This window comes from Camelus dromedarius, chromosome 10 (genome assembly GCF_036321535.1).
Source record: "Camelus dromedarius isolate mCamDro1 chromosome 10, mCamDro1.pat, whole genome shotgun sequence".
Lineage (NCBI taxonomy): Eukaryota > Metazoa > Chordata > Mammalia > Artiodactyla > Camelidae > Camelus > Camelus dromedarius.
Window position 1 is genome coordinate 59635850 of NC_087445.1, and position 21507 is coordinate 59657356.

General features: G+C 36.7%; 1 protein-coding gene across 2 annotated transcripts in view; it reads left to right on the plus strand.

Moving 5' to 3' along the window:
* HSDL2 (hydroxysteroid dehydrogenase like 2) overlaps positions 1 to 21507 on the plus strand; it is a 65771-nt gene that overhangs the window by 23599 nt on the left and 20665 nt on the right. For both annotated transcript variants that reach the window (XM_010988580.3, XM_031450208.2), the window contains exon 7: positions 15632 to 15826. In XM_010988580.3, the coding sequence (XP_010986882.1) occupies positions 15632 to 15826 (195 nt within the window). The remainder of the gene's footprint in view (positions 1 to 15631; positions 15827 to 21507) is intronic.

Below are 21507 nucleotides of genomic sequence, written 5' to 3' on the forward strand. Positions count from 1 at the left end.
TCAGACAGAATATATACTTACTTATAAAGGAGAAGGAACCAGATTGCAGACTTTTTATTGTCAACACCAGAAACTACAAAGCAGGGGAGTAACATCTGTAGATTACAGATAGGAAGGGACCCAGTCAGGATTAACATTGGTTGACACAAGATGAAGATATGGGGATGTGCAAGGATATCACATTTGAGAAAAACCTTCTAGGAGGGCTCTTAACCAAACTGCAAACCAATCAGAGCAGAGTCTTTTCCAAGATAGAGGGAAATAAAGAGAGGGAATAATGGCAAACAAATAACTGCGTAGCATATATGGTTAAATGTAAATAGCTTACGATAGAATGACTGAGAATATGAAATACAAGTACCAAATAAGAACTCTTGATATAGAAGAGATGCTGTAAGAGTAAACTTTTAGATTAATCTCTAACCACAAAAGCACTAAGCTCTGTTTTCAAAATCTAGAAGTTGAGGAAGAGAGAAATTAGGAAGTAATTGAATTCTAAAGGGCTCATGTGAACATGGGAAGGCTGGGGAATGAATTCTAACAGTTTTATCTTGGTCATCCATAATTCTGGATAGTATGTTTTTTAAAAATTATATTTTCTGTTTGGTTCTAGGGTGTAGAAATGCTTTTGATATTAAAATTATAGATAACTTCCTGAACTTTCTTATTCTAATAATTTATTGGTAGAGTTTTAAGTTTTCTTTATAGGCAATCATGTAAGTAATGATATTTATTTCTTCCTTTCCAATTATTTTGCCTTTGGCTTCTTTTTTTCTTGCTTTACTGGGCTCACCCTCTCCAAGGCTTTAAAAAATATATTGTTTATTTACATTTTTATTGTAATTAGGCACTCCTTTAGAGTATCTGATTCATCATATTTCCAGAAACAGACTAGTCCTATCCACTTTTTATTAAATATATTACTAGACATTTTGTATTTTTATTCTTGTTCTCAATATATTTTCCATTATAGTTTCTAATTTGTTAACAAAGTGTATATAAAGACTATAATCTTTATTCTTTATAAGTGTACTAGCAAATTGAACTCTTATTAATACTAAAAAGTTTTCAGTGTATTCTATTAGATTTTTCAGATTGAAAGTCTTATCACAAAATTAATTAGAGAGGAGGCCAAGATGGCAGAGTAGAAGGACGCTCGTAGCTCACCCTCTCCCACAAATACACCAAGACTCAAATCCACTGGTCCTGTGGGGAGGGAGCAGCAAAGGAGGACTAGTGCTTGTTTGCTGGGTCTCTCCTCTCCAACGAAGAGGCCAGAGGGACAGAGAAGGAGCTTCTGAGGCTCCGATCTGTACGGAGCACCCCTTGACTGACAGAACTAAGTTAAACGGGCAGAAAGGGTCCCTGCGACACCCAGCCGGAGATGCAAGCCGACAGCTGGGGGACTGGACAGGCTGCCCGAGCCGGGTGGAGGACGGGGAGTGGCTGCACTGAGGCAGCCCCCGGGGACTGCAGGGTGCTGCACTCTGTGGATGAGTGGCTACACAGGGCAGAACAACCTGGGCCCTCCATAAAACAACGGGGGTGGCTGCACTGAGGCAGCCCCCAGGGACTGCAGGGTGCTGCACACTGTGGATGAGTGGGTACACAGGGCAGAACAACCTGGGCCCTCCATAAAACAACATGGCTGATGTGCCCTGAGGGGAAGGGTGCATACCCCCATCTCTGAAAACCCGCGGAAGGTTTTCCAGCGAAGAAAGGCGGGGCTCAGGCACAGCTGTCATATCCTCTGGGACTTAGCACCCAGGCTGGGGCGAGGGACGGGGGGCGCAAAACCTCAATCCGTACCTAAGGGCTTAGCAGCCTCAAAGGCCAGACGGAGACTTGTTTACAGCCTGAGGCAGATAGAATCCTTCCACCCTAGTACCTCAGAAAACTCACGCTGCCAAGACAAACAAGGAGCTGAGTTTGGGCACTGAGCAGGGGTGGGGCTGTTCCGTGATCTTCCGCAAGCCTGCCTGTAGAGCACGGATCCAAGGCAGAGTGGGCAGTGGCACAGAGCAGCGGAGATTAAAAAAAAAATAGAAAAAACTCAATCAAACCAAAAGCTGGTTTTTTGAAAAAGTAAATAAAATCGACAAACCGCTGGCCAAACTCACAAAGAAGAAAAAACAGAGCACAAATAAGCAAAATAAGAAAAGAAAATGGAGAAATTAACAACAAATAACTTAGAAATACAGAATATCATATGAGAATATTATGAAAAACTATATGGAACCAAAATGGATAACCTAGAGGAGATGGACAAGTTTCTGGAAACATACAGTCCACCAAGACTGAACCAAGAAGAAACTGACCACTTGAACAAACCAGTCACTAGAAATGAAATTGAATTAGCAATAAAAAAAAACCTCCTTACAAATAAAAGTCCAGGACCGGACGACTTCACTGGGGAATTCTATCAAACATACAAAGAAGAACTCATACCAGTCCTTCTCAAACTCTTCCAGAAGATTGAAAAGGAGGGAATACTCCCAAACTCATTCTGTGAAGCCACCATCACCCTGATACCAAAACCAGGCAAAGACACTACTAAAAAAGAATTATAGACCAATATCACTGATGAACATTTATGCAAAAATCCTCACCAAAATATTAGCAAATAGAATCCAATAGCATATAAAAAATATTATACATCATGACCAAGTGGGGTTCATCCCAGGGACACAAGGATGGTTCAACATACACAAATCAATCAGTGTAATACATCACATCAATAAGAGAAAGGACAAAAACCACATGATCATCTCAATCGATGCAGAAAAAGCATTTCATAAAATTCAACACCCATTTATGATAAAAACTCTCACCAAAGTGGGTATAGAGGGAACATATCTCAACATAATAAAAGCTATATATGACAAACCTATAGCCCGCATAGTACTCAATGGTGAAAAACTCAAAAGCTTCCCACTAAAATCTGGGACAAGACAAGACTGCCCACTATTACCACTCCTATTCAACATAGTCTTGGAAGCCCTAGCCACAGCAATCAGTCAAGAGAGAGAAATAAAAGGGGTCCAAATTGGAAAAGAAGAGGTAAAAGTCACTATATGCTGATGACATGTTACTATATATAGAAAACCCTAAAAGGTCCACACAAAAACTACTGGAGCTGATCGAAGAATTCAGCAAGGTAGCAGGTTACAAGATTAACATTCAAAAATCAGTTGCATTTCTTTACACTAATGATGAATCAACAGAAAAAGAAAGTAAAGAAACAATCCCCTTTAAAATAGCACCCAAAGTAATAAAATACCTAGGAATAAATCTAACCAAGGAGGCAAAAGAATTATACACAGAAAACTATAAACCACTGATGAAGGAAATTAAAGAAGACTTTAAGAAATGGAAAGATATCCCATGCTCTTGGATTGAAAAAATCAATATTGTTAAAATGGTCACACTGCCCAAGGCCATCTACAGATTCAATGCAATCCCTATCAAATTACCGAGGACATTTCACAGAACTAGAACAAATCATAATGAAGTTTATATGGAACCATAAAAGACCTAGAATCGCCAAAGCATTACTGAAGAAAAAGAAAGAAGCTGGAGGAATAACTCTCCCAGACTTCAGACAATACTATAGAGCTACAGTCATCAAGACAGCATGGTATTGGTACAAAAACAGACATATAGACCAATGGAACAGAATAGAGAGCCCAGAAATGAACCCACAAACTTTTGGTCAACTAATTTTCAACAAAGGAGGCAAGAATATACAATGGAATAAAGACAGTCTCTTCAGCAAATGGTGTTGGGAAAACTGGACAGCAGCATGTAAAGCAATGAAGCTAGAGCACTCCCTTACACCATACACAAAAATCAACTCAAAATGGATCAAAGACTTAAAACATAAGACAAGATAACAATAAACCTCCTGGAAGAAAATATAGGCAAAACATTATCTGACATACATCTTAAAAATGTTCTCCTAGGGCAGTCTACCCAAGCAATAGAAATAAAAGCAATAAACAAATGGGACCTAATGAAACTTACAAGCTTCTGCACAGCAAAGGAAACCATAAGTAAAACAAAACAACAACATACAGAATGGGAGAAAATTTTTGCAAATGAAACCGATAAAGGCTTGATCTCCAAAATATGTAAGCAGCTCATATGACTTAATAAAAAAACAAACAAACCAATCCACAAATGGGCAAAAGACCTAAACAAGCAATTCTCCAAGGAAGAAATACAAATGATCAATAGGCACATGAAAAAATGCTCAATATCACGAATTATCAGAGAAATGCAAATCAAAACTACAATGAGGTGTCACCTCACACCAGTCAGAATGGCCATCATTCAAAAATCCACAAATGACAAATGCTGGAGAGGCTGTGAAGAAAAGGGAACCCTCCTACACTGCTGGTGGGAATGCAGTTTGGTACAGCCACTATGGAAAACAGCATGGAGATTCCTCAAAAGACTAGGAATAGACTTACCATATGACCCAGGAATCCCACTCCTGGGCTTGTATCCAGAAGGAAATCTACTTCAGGATGACACCTGCACCCCAGTGTTCATAGCAGCACTATTTACAATAGCCAAGACATGGAAACAGCCTAAATGTCCATCAACAGATGACTGGGTAAAGAAGATGTGGTGTGTTTATACAATGGAATACTATTCAGCCATAAAAGCTGACAACATAACGCCATTTGCAGCAACATGGATGCTCCTGGAGAATGTCATTCTAAGTGAAGTAAGCCAGAAAGAGAAAGAAAAATGCCATATGAGATCGCTCATATATGGGGTCTAAAACAAAACAAAACAAAACAAAACATAAATACAGATCAGAAACAGACTCATGGACATTGAATACAAACTTGTGGTTGCCAAGAGGGTAGGGGGTGGAAAGGGACAGATTGGGATTTCAAAATGCAGAATAGATAAACAAGATTATAATGTATAGCACAGGGAAATATATACAAGATCTTATGGTAGCTCACAGAGAATAAAACATGACAATGAATATATATATGTTCATGTATAACTGAAAAATTGTGCTGAACACTGGAATTTGACACAACATTGTAAAATGATTATAATTCAATAAAAAATGTTAAAAAAAAACCAATTACACAAAGACCTCATTTTGATAATCATGTATTGTCAACAAATGACTCATAGTTTTGATATCTGCAGCTGGTTAGAAACATTCAGTGGAAAAACTAAGTGTTATGTTGGATCATGCATGCATTCTCAATGGGCCCAATGAAAACTGGATCTTGGGAAGTGTAAAAAAATTGTTACCCTCTTTACGCATAAAGCACAGATATATGTGCAGTACATATATATGGTATAGCTGTCTCATTAAAATTTCATAGGGGCCACATACTATATAATTCCTCTCATATGAAATGTTCAGAAAGGTAGATCTATAGAAATTCAAAGTAAATTAGTGATTGTCTAGGGCTAGGGGGAATGAAGGTAGGGGACTGGGGGTGATTACTAATGGATACGGGGTTTATTTGGGGGTTGATGAAAATATTCTTAAATTGGTTGTGGTGATGATTATTCAAGTCTGAATATAACAAAAGTCATTGATTTGAACACTTTAAATGGGTGAATTTTATGGTATGTGAACTATATCTCAATAAAATTATTAAAACACAGTAAGTGGTAATTATATCTGTTCTTTTGGTATATGCTAAATTCCTTGTCCAACTATTTCTTATTAAATTAGCTAATGCTTTTAGAACAATATTAAAGAGTAACAGTAATAAAGAGGCATATTTCTTGGCAATAATAGCAATGCTTTTATCATTAAGTATATGCAGTTTCTTCCCCTTTTTTAGCCTTTTTTATTGAAGTATAGTTTATTTACAATGTTGTGTTAGTCTCTGGTGTATAGCATAGTGATTCAGTTATATACATACAGATATATATTTTATTTTTCATTATAGGTTACTACAAGATACTGCATATAGTCCCATGTTATACAGTAAGCCCATGTTATTCCTTTTTTTTTTTTAACTTCAGTTCTTGCATCCTTTCTGCTATGTGATGCTGCATTAGTATTTTTTTTTTTATTGAAGTACCGTCAGTTATAATGTGTCAATTTCTGGTGTACAGCACAATGTCCCAGTCATGCATATACATACATATATTCGTTTTCATTTTGCACTAGTATTAAATGTAGTAGTCAAAGCACTGAGATTTTACTTGATTTACTGGAAATGTTTCTGTCCACTAAGTGGATTTGGCAAGTTGGTAACTATCATCCTGAACTACCGTAAAATCTAAGTGTAAGCTCTGTTATGCTTATTAAAGTTGAAACATTACTTTTTTATCATATCTCAAACTTGGAACTGTTGGAGAATTAAAAAAAAGAAATCAATACATTGCTTTTGCCCTTAGTGGTTTAAAGATTTTGTCTGGCCAAATAAATCACATAGATACAATGCAGTCAGAGAAGTAGTCTACCGAGATACTCTGCAAATAGGTGCACTCTTAATTATGAAGTTTGAGTCCCCTGATTAACTCAGTCTGCATCTTTTCTTCCCTGTGAGAGGCTTTGGGCTTTTGTATGCTCAGAATCACGCTTTGTTTTCATTTTTTATTAATTTAATTTGTCTACCAGCTTCTCAAGTAACCATACAATCTAGTCAGGGTAAAGAAATGATAGAACAGATTTTTATTAAATCTTCAAACACTGTTACTATTTGAAATTACCCAGCTTCTGTATTGCCTTTATCATTCTTAGTTGTGTGAGCTACAGTAACTCTCTCTGCCTAGTGTCCCCTTGTATAAAATTAGGAATTATAATAGATAATCTCTGTGGCTCTTTATTACCTATTTTTCAAACATTGAGTTATGAGAAAAGTAGAGAAACTAGTACACCATGTGCTATTCCCCTTCAGCCATTTTCAACACATGGCCAGTCTTATTTCACCAGCCCACATGCCTCTGGCCCCTTCATCCCCACCTGTACCCCCACTGGATTACTTTAAAGCAAATTCAAGTCGTATTATCATTTCATCTGTATGTATTTCAATATGTGTCTTTAAAATACAAGATTCTTTTAAAAAAACATAAAATCATTAATGTTAATACCTTGATATCATCAAATGTATCTAGTCTGTGCTCCAATTTTCTCAAGTGTTTTCCATGCAGTTGGTTTATTGAAAACAGGATCTAAATTAAGTTCCACACATTACATCTCTGTGAAATGTCTCTTAAGTGTTTTTAATCTATAGTAGTTACTCTCTTTTATTTTCCCCTTGCCACTTACATTTTGAAATTTATTGTATAGAATTTCCAATATTCTGGATTTTCCTCATTCTCCCCATTGGGTCATTTAACATATTTCTGTTTCCTCTAAGGACCCTTATGTTGTTTATTCCTATTCTTCCTTCTGACATTATTTTACTTATTCGTTCATCACTCAACAAATATTTATTGGACAGTTATCATGTGACAGACGCTGTGCAGGGTACTGGAGATAATTCTTTGGCCTTTTCACCTGGTAGATGACTAGGCTGGTAAGAGTTGTCTGTTAAAAGAACATTTAATCCAGTATTTTTGCAAATTATTATAGTTCTAGGGGTACTCTTGAACTGCCACATAGCAGTGTGAAATGTACCCAGAGATGTAGCGTTGGAACAAGTGAGGGATTTCTTTTGTTTCCCATCTGCTGTGTACTAGGTGAGGGTATTTCCTCAGCTCCAGGCAGTAGTGAAAGGCCTAATGGCCTATGGTACTGAAGCTGGGAGAACAAGGGGCCATGGTGAGAATTTATGGAGCCCTGGGATATGCTGCTCATGTAACTCTTACGAAAATTTAGCTGTTGCAGCCAGCTCTCTAGTCACCATCTTTCTTTTCTAACAAGGCTCCAGGAGTCAGTTTTTTTAATTGAAATATAGTTGATGTACAATGTTACATTAGTTGCAGGCATACTACATAGTGATTTGACAGTTGCATACATTATGAACTGATCATTACAGCTGGATAAGGCTAGTAACAATCTGTCTCCACACAAAGTTATTACAATATTAGTGACCGTATTGCATATGCTGCATATTATATCCCTGTGGCTTATTTATTTTGTAACTGGAGGTTTGTACCTCTTTATCCCTTTCTCCTATTTTCCTCCCCCCTCCACCCAACTACCCCCCAGCAACCATCTGTTTGTTCTCTGTATCTATTAGTCTGTTTCTGTTTTGTTTTTCAGATTCCACATGTAAGTGAGACCATATGGTATTTGTCTTTCTTTGTCTAACTTACTTAGCATAATACTCTCTAGATCCATCCATGTTGTCATATATGGCAATATTTCATTTTTTTAATGGCTGAGTAGTATTCTGTTGTGTGTATCTGTGTCTGTCTGTCTATCTGTCTATCTATATATCTCACATCCTCTTTATCCATTTATCTATTGATGGGCACTTAAGTTGCTTCCATATCTTGGTTATTGTAAATAATGCTGCAATGTGTGCATATATATTTTTGAATTAGTGTTTTTGTTTTCTTTGGGTAAATACCCACAAGTGAAATTGCTGGATCATATGGCAGTTCTCTTTTCTATTTTTTGAGTAGGAGTCAATTTTTAAAAATTCCTTTTGTCTGCAATTTGACTAAGATTCCTTTATTCCCTGACCCACTGTGGGATCAGAACCATGATCTATTGCTTCATTTCCCTTCTATTACTGTAGCAGACACAGTTCTTTTAAGATTTTCTGGGAGTGATATTCTTTGCAGTGGGGCAAGAGATGAGAATGAAAAAAGTGCTTCTATAATATTTTGCAAACTACATGTCAAGACTCATTGGTGAGTCATGAAACCAATTTAGTGAGGCATGAAATCAGTTTAGTGGATTGATTTGTGAAATTGATTTAGTAGATAGCAGCCAGAATTTTGTTTTATTTCTAATGGAATAAAATAGAAAAATATTAGAGAGCTCCGCATATAGCAGAATCAGTATTATTCTATAAACTTATCTACTGTGTACAAGGCACTTGGGGTATTAAGATGAATGTTGATGCAGTCCTTACCTTCAAAGAGTTTACCATTTAGTGTGAGAGATGAAAGAGTTGGTTACCAACATTTTCACTTTGTCCTTCTTTCCTCACCTCCAGTCACCTAACCTTTAGGGCTTTGGGATCCTGGGGTGACAAAGTGAGAAAGAGCCTAGTCCGACTCTAAAAATTTTAGATTTTATTCATACAACAAATACTTATTGGACATCTATCATGTGCCAAACTCTGTTCTAGTTGCTTAAGATACATTAGAAAACAAAACAGACAAGAATCTCTGCCCTCATGGAACTTGCATTCTAATTGGGAGAGACACAATAGACGGTTACCATAATGAATAATAAATTATATCGTATGCTAGAAGGTGATAATGCTCTGGAAAAATAGAACAAAGTGAGGGATATTAGGAGTCTCAGGTGTTGGGGAACATAAGTTACAGTTTTAAATAGGGTAGAAAGCTTTGGCCTTTTTTAGGTGACACTTGAGCACAGACTTGAAGGAAGTAATGGAGTTTGCCTTGGAATGTGTTAGTCATGGGATATTTGAGGGAAAAGCGTTGAAGGCAGAAGAAATAGTCTACGTAAAGGTCCTCTGAGGTGAGGATGCTGGGCATGGTGAAAGCAGGGAGAAGGCCGGCGTGGCCGGAGTGAGGGAGGGCGGGTAGTAGGACATGAGATGATGCCCATGAGGTAATGGCAGTCAGATGTTGTAGGTTCTTGCCAAGACTTGGGTTTTTACTCTGAATAAAGTGAGAAATGTTTGCAGGGTTTTGAGCAGAGAGGATGGACCTGATCAACCTTAAATTTGTAAAGTGATCTCTCTGACTGCTCTGTTGAGAATAGAATCTCAGGGGGAAAAGGGAGATACAGGGGGAAGTTTGGAAGCTACTGGTATAACTGAGGCATAGGTGTTAGTAGCTGTGACCAAGGTGATATCAGTGGCAGAGAGTGGTCAGATTCTGATATATTTTGAGGGTAGAACCAACAAGATCTGCTGATGGATTAGATGTAGGCTATGAGGAGAAAAGAAGAGTCACAGATGACTCCCAAGGTTTTTGGCTTTAGTAACTGGAATAATGGCGTTGCCATCAGCTAAGATAGGAAAAGCTACAGATGGGGCAGGTGTGGGGAACAGGGTTAGGAGTTCAGTTTGGGGCATTGTGTTTGAGCAGCCAAGTGGAGATGGTCAATAGGTAACTGGATTTGGAAGTCTGGGGGTGAGGAGAGAGGTCCAGGCTGCAGAGAGAAATTTGTGGGTTATCAGCATATAGATGATGTATAAAGCCACAAGGGCCAATGATGTCATCTAGGGAGTGAATAGAAGATGAGAAAGGACCATTGGCCATTGCATTGTTAAGAAGTTGGGAAGAAGAGGAAAAATCCACATAAGAGGGTAAGGTAAGAAGAAAACCAAAGAGCATGATGTCCTGAAAGCCAATTGAAGAAAATGTTTCAAGGAAGAAAGGGAGTGATTATTTGTGTCAAATGCTGTTCATAGTTCTTTTTTTTTTAATTGAAATATAGTTAATTTACAATGTTTTAGGTGTACAGTGAAGTGATTCAATTATACATATATATCTTTTTAAAAAAAATTCTTTTGGGAGGGTTAATTAGGTTTAGGTTTATTTATTTTTTAAATGGAAGTACTGGGGATTGAACCTAGGACCTCGTGAATGCTAGGCACACACTCTACCTCTGAGCTATACCCACCCCTCCATGTATACCTATTCTTTTTTAGATTTCTCATAGTTCTTATAAGGTGGGGACTGATCACTGGATTTAGTAATCTGTACATCTCCTTCTTATCACTTATAACATTTGAAATTAAGTTACTGATTTTATAACTATAGTTGTTTAATGTCTTTCTTGCTACATAAAAGCTTCTTGAAGGTAGAGACAGTATCTGTTTTGTTCATTTTATTAACAGTCATCATAGACATTCAGTAAATATTTGCTGAATAAATGAATGTGCAGTATGATTACTTTCTGCATAGGTCCAAAATAAACATTCTGAACAAAGGTTTTATAAGAAAGAGAGGGAACATTGTATGACAAGGAATGTGGAGGACATTATCAGGATTGGCAGGAGAAATCAGCTCACTGCCGAAATCTTTGCTTTAGCTTGGAGGTGTTCCTTTTAGAAGATTTTCTGGATGTAGCGGAACGATTGGTATCATTTGAGTCCTAGACTTGTATGGCACAGTGAGTTGAATTTACAGTCACCTCCTTGGGATACATGGAATGATGAATTATGTACGGGATACTTTTGAAACATATCGCTCAGGTTAAAGATCAGGAAAGGTCAGGAAAGGAGGTTTTCTAATGGAACAATTGAATTGAGACCTCAAGAGGTTGTTGGATTTAGCAAGAAGGAGACCTGAGCAAGGCATTCCTGGCAGAGGGAACAATAAAGGCTGAGTAATTATGAGGAAATACCATGTATTTGGTGGAACTACAAGGAATTTGACATGCTGTGTGTGTGATGAGGTGTGGGCTTTTTATTTCCCTCTGAATTTGAGCAGCTGAAGTGGTTGAGATTGACCTGAATGTTGGGTGGGTGTGAGGTTGTGGGGGAGATGGATGAACTGATCCTGAGGTCTTTACTGCCACGTTTCGGAGCTTGAATTTCAACTGTATTCAGTAGAGAGCCACTTTAGAATTTTAGAAACAGGAGAGCGATAATAAGCAAAGGGAAAGAGGAACAGCGGGTTGTTGATGAGGTTTAGGAATTTTAATTTGGCATCTGAGTATAGGATGACTTGTAAGACTGGCAAGAAGAAGCAAGGAAGCTCACTAGAATATTGCATTATTCATAATGAGTGCAATGAAAATGGATTTAAGAGGGTGTCCAGGCTCCTGGCTGTTTGTTAGGCCCCTATTAAAAAAAAAAAAAAAAAAAAAAACACATCTCTTTCCAGATCGTTTAGAGAGGCTCTCTCTTTATGCTTGCTGGAACCAGGAGTAATCTCCCAACATTATTGCCCTTCCAGGAAGAGGAGATTTATTGCACTTAACAGAATGAGTACTGTGTGACATATGTTATCTACAATCAAAACAGCGTCCTGGTCTACTGTTTGTCCTCTCTGGCTCAGTGTTCCTTCTCTACACTGGCTACATTACCCATCCTGGGTCTAGAACTTTCATCCCACTGAATTCAGTACATCCAGAGAAGCGATCAGAGAGCAAGCCTTTAGTAGTTTCCCGACTTGAGGATCTCAGGCCTGCAACTAGTCACCTTCAGAAGTATAATTTTTTTCTTTTTACAAGACCCATTTCATAGTTTCTGCTGAGTGGAGGTTGGGGAGGGGAGGGGGGATGATGGCTGCTGTTGAAAGTGCCTGCTGCCTCTTGCCTCTGGACTGGTCAGAAAAAGTGTGGTAGAAGAGGCAAGTCCACTTTTGGATAGATTTCATGTGAGCTGGGATGAGGAGTCTGGAAATGTCGGCTGCTGATCTTGGTAATGGCAGCAGAGAGGAAGATAGCAGAAGTATCACAGAACAGCTACAGTCCCCTGTTACCTGGAACACATTACAAATAGACATGAGAACTCAGCTAACCAGGGATGTCAAGGTGACAAGGCGGCAGCTGGCCTTTCTCATGCTAGAAACCAAAACTAGTTTCCCTGTTTTTCAAAGGACCTACTTATCAACTAGGTTAAACAGCGGTTTATACCATTTTTCATTGATTCTGAGCTGCCCATGTTTTCACATGTTTTTATCTTTAATATGAGGATGCTCTTACAGTTGATGATGTATTATAGTTTGATTGGCAGGTTTTTTGTTTTCTTAGTGGTACACTTTATAATCAATGGTATCTTCGGTTCAGTGAGTACATACAAGAATAAATGTGGGTGCATAGATACAGAGAACAAAGTAGTGGTTACCAGAGGCAAAGAGGAGGGGGAGGGTGAAATAGCTAAAAGGGATCAACTAAATGGTGATGGATGGAAATGAAACTTTTGGGGGTGAGCATGCTGTAGTGTATACAGAAGTCATGAAACGTATAGTATTATAAAACCAATGTTACCTCAACAAATTAAAAACATTTTTTTTAAGGTTCTGGAAATGGATGGTGGTAATGGTTGCACAACATTGTGAGTGTAATTAATGCCAAAGAACTATACACTTACAAATGGTTAAAATGGTAAATTTTGTTTTATATATATATATAATATATATGTATATTATATGTAATAAAATATTTTTAAAAAGAAAAGCTAGAATTCTTGTGCTTAGAAAATGTAAAGAAATATACATGGACATTTCCAAGTTTCTAATAAAGAAGATGGAGTCAAAAAAAAAAAAAAAAAAGGAATATATGTGTGTGCTTGGTGAGGGCTGGCAGGTGTTAAAGAGATAAGCTCTCTCCCCAGAGAAGAAGGAGTCAAAGGCAGTGCTGATGTTTGAAGCCTGATATGCACTGTTTGTTTATGTGAAAGGAAATCTGTGATTGATTTTAAGACTTACCGTTTTGTTTAGCAAGCTATAATCAGGAGAAGCACTCAGAAGCTATTAGATACTTTTCCAATTATTCTTTGGTAAGACTTAAGCTTTAGGGTCACCTTTAGGATTCTTGTGATCCAGGGCATATTAACTTTCATTGCAAACCTTACTTATTTTCTTTCCCAGAAATCATCAGTGAGTTTCACTTGATTGACCTTGTTGTTAACCTGTTTCTATGTTAGTTTTATAACCTCTCAGGTTTACCCGTTAAAATTGCAAAACCTTTGTTGAGAATAACTCCATGGCTCACTTCCTGATTTGGGGCGGGGTGGTCTATATGTGCTTTCTTTATATCTTCTATAGAAAGGTCATTTTTAACAATCGGTTGTTTGGGAAAACCATTCCTTGTCCTTTTGTATACACATATATGTACTTACATGACACATTCTTAATTAAGAATTTTTAAGAATTTGCATGCCATTCAATGAAGACTACAGTCTGCACTGAGACTGGAGTGTGTATATGTGTGTGTGTAGTCTTGGTGTAGACTATATTGACATGTTTACAGAAAAATTCTGCAGTTTATAAGAGTAAGATGATAACTGAATTCTTAAAAAGTTAGTTAACAAAGTATGACCCATTAGTCACATGGTGACTAAGAGCCTGGCTCTGGAGTCAAGCTGCAAGGTGTTTGAATTCTAGCTTCTGCAACCTTGGACAAGTTACTTAACCATCCTGTGCCTGAGGGCTGTCATCTGTGTAATGGGGATACTAACAGGACCTTCCTCGTAGAAGTAATTCAGATAATATATGTAAAGTATGTTGCACCATACCCAGCACAGGGCACACTTAATAAATGTTAGCTACTCTTTTTTATTAGTAAGTTACCACTTCATGAGTGAGACCAGAGCCCTTGAATTATTGGTTAAGTAAAAAAATTTCTTCCTAGTAAATGATTTTGAGGTATAGTATGGAGAAGTATCTTCTAATTCATTGCTTTTAAGATGTCCCCCAGGTTAATATGGACTCTTTGAAAGAGAAATGTGTGCTAAGATGTAATTGCCATGAAAGCAGGAAATTACTTTTTGTCTGTTTTGTCTACTCATCTATTATAATACCTCCGGTAGTGCCTGACTTTTTACTAAGGCTCAATAACTATTTGTTGAATGAGTGAAAAAGGGTCAGTGACTCTTAAAAGCTACAAACTTTTCATCTCATGGACTGAATTATGTGAGTGACTCCACTATGTAATGATTTTAAATGACGGTTTAGCAGTTTTATGGAGAGGAGTTTATCTAAGTTACTAGAAACTCTGAAACGTAAAGTACAATTAAACAAACTGACTTTCATTGCTTTAGATGTAAGCTAAGATATATATGTAAATTGAGATAAGTTCCTGTTCACAACTTTGACAGTGTTTAATTAAGAAGTTTCAAGTTACTTCGTAAAAAACCAGAATTTAAAAATTATGTGCCCCTAAAACAATGAAAATTATATGCAAATATTAACAGTAATTATCTGCAGGTAGGAGGATTATAGATAATATAAAAATTCTTCCTTTTGCTTCTCTTTATTTTCTAGCATTTCATAAATGATAGTCATATCTGAAATTATAAGGGACTCTCAAATCCAGGCAGTATTTATTGAGTGTTTATGGTTTATCTGTCATTGTCTTAGGTACTGGGGCTACAGTGATGAACAAGAAAAACAAGTCTCTATATTCTAGTAGAGGGGAAGAAGAAAATAAGCTTGGGAAAGGAGATTCGTATTTTATAGACAGGGAACTGAGGCTAAAGGATGTTCAAGGGACTTGCCAAAGTCACGGCATAGTTGGCAAGTTGGCATAAAAATGTCACTTACCTGATTTACAGCTCGGAGCTCTTGCTATTATACCTTACTGGCTTTATTGACTCTGGAGAGTGGTATGCAAATTCTTGAGCATTCTAAATCAGAAGTCTAATGGAATTTTGCTATGAGTCTCATGAAGGAGTTCTTTATGAGGCAGTGTTATGTTGGGTAAGGAACATGTATGTGTTTTCTACCCAATTACGTCAACAAAACATTCAGCAAATCCTTTACACTCATCAGCTGAACTAGAGAGAGATTAGCTGTCTTGCTTGTTACTTCCATAGTCCTGTTATTTGATTTGGAGTTACATATATATGTGTTCGGTTTTTTTCTACAGCCATACACACTGCTGCTATGGATATGCTGGGAGGATCTGGTATCAAAAGACAATGCAGAAAAGTTGATATCATTGCAGATGCCGCATACTGCATTTTCAAAAAGCCAAAAAGTTTTACTGGCAACTTTATTATTGATGAAAATATCTTAAAAGAAGAAGGAATAAAAAATTTTGATGTCTACGCCATTGCACCAGGTACTGCTTACAGTTTTCAAAAGTAATGATGTGTTTTTCCGTATTTTCTGCAATGGATATACATTTTGTGTGTGTGCGTGTGTTTATATAATTATAAAATGAATGTACTATTTTTCTGCGATGGATATACATTTTGTGTGTGTGCGTGTGTTTATATAATTATAAAATGAATGTATTATTTTAAAAGCTGAAATGAGTTGAAGGCTTTTTAAGTGATATGCAGGTTCAGAAGTTCACATCAGCTTTTAGCCATTTCCAAATCTTGAAGCCAAAAAGGAAAATTAATTTTTTAAGTTGATCTTAAAATCACCCAGTAAAGATTTTATTCAAGGATATGGTAAAAGATGATACAGTGGTGAGTTTTTCACAAAAAACTTTGTAAGATTACGGGCTCTTTCCAAATGTTTATCTTTTAAGTGCAGTCTCTGAGAGTAACTTCCTGATAGATGGTGAAGCTGAATGAGCACAATCTGTCCCACATACAAGGGTGTGATTCAAGTTCTCAGAAGGCCCCTTGTTCAAAAATAATTCTTCCTGTTGTAATTGCAGATGATGATGATGGTGATGAAACTGCATTTTTACTTAATGTATCAACTATAATATATACTATATAACAAGACAGTGTAGCCAAAATGAAAGTTATGTTTATTTGTGCAAAAGTATATTTTAAATATTATTAATTAGGTTGAACTTCTAGGTGACAGAAACCACATTTGTATTTTTATCATCCCTGCCTCCTCAGTTTGAACTGAATTGAATTAAATATAGCTCTTTACAGGACAGTTTTATATACAGTATCTGTTTATCCTTCATAGCAATCCTGTGAAGGAAGCAATATTGTACACTGATTAGGAACATGGAGTTTGGGAGAAGATAACCCAGTTCAGATTCTGGTTCAGCTGCTCATTAGCTGGACAACCTTGGGTATGTCACCTGCTGTCTCTGAGCCTCACTTTCCTTATTGGTAAAAATAAGGGAATGATACCTTTTACACAGGATTTTTCAAAGAACTAAATGCAATAATGTATACACTGTTCTTGTCACAGTGCCTGGCATGTAATACAATCATAGTATTTAGTAGTTAATATTTATAGTAGAAAAACAGGCTCAAAGAGATTAAGCTTTGCCTAAGAGCTGTCAGGTAATAAGTGACAGAACTTGAACCAGACCTAGGTCATGTCTTCTGGCTCCGGGTACAATGTAATTATCACTTTACATTTAACTTCCTTTTTTCTTTTAATTGAAGTATAGTTGATTTACAATGTTGTGTTAGTTTCAGGTGTACAGCAAAGTGATTCAGATATGCATGTGAGTGTATATATATTTTTTTTCATTCATTTTCAGATTCTTTTCCATTATAGGTTATTACAAGATTTTGAGTAGTTCTCTGTGCTATACAGTAGGTCCTTCTTGGTTATCTATTTTATATATAGTCCTGTGTATATGTTAATCCCAAACTCCTAATTTATCCCTCACCCTCTTTTCCCCTTTGATAGCCATATTTGTTTTCTATGTCTGTAAGTCTATTTTTGTTTTGTAAATAAGTTCATTTGTGTCACTTTTTAGATTCCACATAAAAGAAATATCATATGATAATTGTCTTTCTCTGACTTAACTTCACTTAGTATGATAATCTCTAGGTCCATCCATATTGCTGGAAATGGCATTATTTCATTCATTTTTATGGCTGAGTAATATTCCATTACACACACACACCACATCTTCTTTATCTGTTCATATGTCGATGGAAATTTAGGTTGCTTCCATGTCTTCCAGGTGATTTATGTCAAAGAGTGTTCTGCATATGTTTTCCTTTAATTTTAGAGTACCTGGTCTTACATTTAGGTCTTCAATCCATTTTGAGTTTATTTTTGTATATGGTGTTAGAGAATGTTTTAATTTCATTCTTTTACACATAGCTGTCCACAGTTTTCCCAGCACCACTTATAGAAGAGACTGACTTTTCTCCATTGTATATTCTTGCCTCCTTTGTCACAGATAAATCGACCATAGGTGTGAGGATTTATTTCTGGACCGTCTATTCTGTTTCATTGATATGTATGTCTGTTTTTGTGCTGGTACCATACTGCTCTGATTACTGTAGCTTTGTAGTATAGCCTGAAGTCAGGGAGCCTGATTCCTTCGGTTCTGGTCTTTCTTAAGATTGCTTTGGATATTTGTGGTCTTTGTGTTTCCATACAAATCTTAAATTTTTTTGTTCTAGTTCTGTAAAAAATGCCATTGGTAGTTTGATACAAATTGCATTGAATCTGTATGTTGCCTTGGGTAGTGTGATCATTTTAACAATATTGATTCTTACAATCCAAGAAAAAGTTATTTCTCTCCATATGTTTGTGTCATCTTTTATTTTTCATCAGTGTCTTATAGTTTTTGGAGTACACGTCTTTTGCCTCCATAGGAAGGTTTATTCCTGGGTATTTCATTCCTTTTGATGTGATGGTAAATGGGATTGTTTTCTTAATTTCTCATTCTGATATTTTGTTGTTGGTATATAGAAATCCAACAGATTTCTGTGTATTAGTTTTGTATCCTGCAACTTTACCAAATTCATTGATGAGCTCTAGTAGTTTTCTGGTAGTTGCTTTAGGATTTCTATGTATAGTATCATGTCATCTGCAAACGGTGAAAGTTTTACTACTTCTTTTCCAATTTGGATTTCATTTATTTTCTTTTTCTTCTCTGATTGCTGTGGCTAAGACATCTAAGACTATGTTGAATAAAAGTGGCAATAGTGGGCATCCTCGTATTCTTCCTGATCTTAGAGGAAATGCTTTCAGCTTTTTACCGTTGAGTATGACGTTAGCTGTGGGTTTGTCATATATGGTTATTATGTTGAGGTATGTTCCCTCTCTGCCCACTTTTTGGAGAGTTTTTATCAAATGGATATTGAGTTTTATCACAAGCTTTTTCTGCATCCATTAAGATGATCATATGGTCTTTTTTCTTCAGTTTGTTAATGTGGTGTGTCACATTGATTTGCAGATATTGAAAAATCCTTGCATCCCTGGGATAAATCCTACTTGATCATGGTATAATCTTTTATACCTTTTAATGTATTGTTGGATTTGATTTGCTAGTATTTTGTTGAGGATTTTTGCATCCTTGTTCATCAGTGATACTGGCCTGTAATTTTCTTTCTTTCTTCCTTTTTTTTTTTTTTTTTGTGGTATCTTTGTCTGATTTTGCTATCAGGGTGATGATGGCCTCATAGACTAAGTTCAGAAGTGTTCCTTCCTTTGCAATTTTTTTGAATAGTTTCAGAAGGATAGGTGTTAAGTCTTCTCTGAATGTTTGGTAGAATGCACTTGTGAAGCTGTCTTGTCCTGGACTTTTGTTTGTCGAGAGTTTTTAAATTACTGATTCACTATCAGTACTGGTAATTGGTGTGTTCATATTTTCTTGAGGATTATACCTTTCTAAGAATTTGTCCTATCTTCTAGGTTGTACATTTGATTATCACATAGTTGCTTGTAGTAGTCTCTTATGGTCCTTTGCATTTCTGTGGTGTCAGTTGTAACTTCTTTTTTATTTCTGATTTTATTGATTTGAGCCCTCTCCCTTTTTTTCTTGATGAGTCCGGTTAAAGGTTTATCAGTGTATTTATCTTTTCCAAGAACCAGCTCTTAGGTTCATTGATCTTCTCTTTTATTTTTGTGTGTGTGTGGTTGGAAGAGATGCTTGATATAATTTCAACTTTCTTCAATTTATAGCAGCTTGCTTTGTGGCCCACATGTGATCTATCCTGGAGAATGTTCCATTTGCGCTTGAAATGAAAGTGTATTCTGCTACTTTTGGATGGGAAGCGCTATAATTATCAATTAAGTCCATCTGGTCTGATGTGTCATTTAAGGCCTGTGTTTCTGTATTGATTTTCTGTCTAGATCATCTATCTTTTGATGTAAGTGGAGTGTTAAAGTCCCCAGCTGTTGTTGTTGTTCCTGTCAATTTCTCTTTTTATGTCTGTTAACATTTATCTTATATATTGAGGTGTTCCTATGTTGGGTGTATATATATTTATAATTTGTTATATCTTCTTCTTGGATTGATCCCTTGATCTTTATATAGTGTCTTTTTTCTCTTGTAACAGTCTTTATGGTATGTTTCTCTTTGGGTTAATCTTGTATGGGATTCTGCACTTCCTGGACTTAGGTGACCATTTCCTTTCCCAGGTCGGGGAATTTTTCAGCTGTTATCTTTCCAAATATTTTCTCAGACCCTTTCTCTCTCTCCTCCTTCTAGGACCCCTATAATATGAATGTTAGTGCACTTGATGTTGTCCCAGAGGTCTCTTAAACTGTCTTCATGTATTTCATTCTTTTTCCTTCATTCTGTTCTGCAGTAATGATTTCCACTACTCTGTCTTCCAGCTCATTGATTCATTCTTCTGCCTCATTTATTCTACTATTAATTCCTCGTAATGTATTTTTCATTTCACTTATTGTACTCTTCAACTCTGTTTTGTTTTTCTTTATATTTTCTAACTCTCTGTTAAAAACGACTAACCCTCTCCTACCATCTCAAAGATCTTTTTTTGGTAGCATCAATGAAAAATTGATCAGTTGATCTAAGAAAGAAATGGAAAATTTTACTCAACCCAAATTTGAGGATTATAGCCTGAGAAGAGCATCTCAGAAAGCTCTGAGAACTGTTCCACCTATTAGAAATCAAGGTACAGTTATGTAAGTTTTTTGAGACACATGTATTATTGAAGTTTACATAGTCCAGATCTAAGCGTCATTCTGTTGGGTCATGCGCCCCCTTACAAGATCGAGAAGGAATGTTATCTTTTAAGGTGTTGCCTTGTTGATGCTAGGAGAATGTTACTCTTTATGGTTGAGCAGGTTTTCCTGCTAATGGGAGAACTTTGGTAGATGCATAATGCAGACACAGAATCCACAGTGCGAGAGGGAGGAGGCCAAAGGACGGAGAAGAATTTTTTTGTTTAAAAATTTCTTGTCTTACTATAAAATATGAACTTTGTTTTACAGTTTCCCTCTATTGATCATTAATATTTCAATAGAAAGCATTAGGTGATCAAATATTTGGTCCCTTAAGCTTGGGTGGCTGCTTGCCTGCCAGTGTCCATCATGTTCCTTGATGCCAGGTCCTAATAGCCCAGTTCTCTCCTTTTGGGGGTTATACTAGCAGAATGTTCTGCCAGGATTGACAGCCAATTCTAGGTTGTTTAATAAGGGACTTAAGCCAGTTTTCCACATGTGCATTGCATATCCCCATTATTTTGTGGAGCACTATAGAGGTGATCTATAGTTTCAAGTCGTTTAGACATCATTAATCTTGTGTAAACAGATGACACACAGTGTGAAAGGCAAGAAACTATGACCTTATAAGTTCCACAAACTGTAATTTAAATTGGTAGTAGGGACAATGTCATTAGCAAAGATTTAAGCCAGAATCCTCCTGAACCAAACTATTTTCTTAGTATTTCCCCTAAACTGGGAAATGGATTTTTCAGAGCAGAAATTTGACTCTTCATGGGTCATGAGTTAACAAATGTCATAGCCAAAGTGTCATACCATTGGAAAACGGATAGAAACCAGTGTGACTGCACTAAAGGCAGATTGACAGATTGGCAGGGGCTGTTTCCAAGGCTGCCTGTAAGTGACCTTGAACCCAAGAGAAACCATTTGTGCATCTCCCTG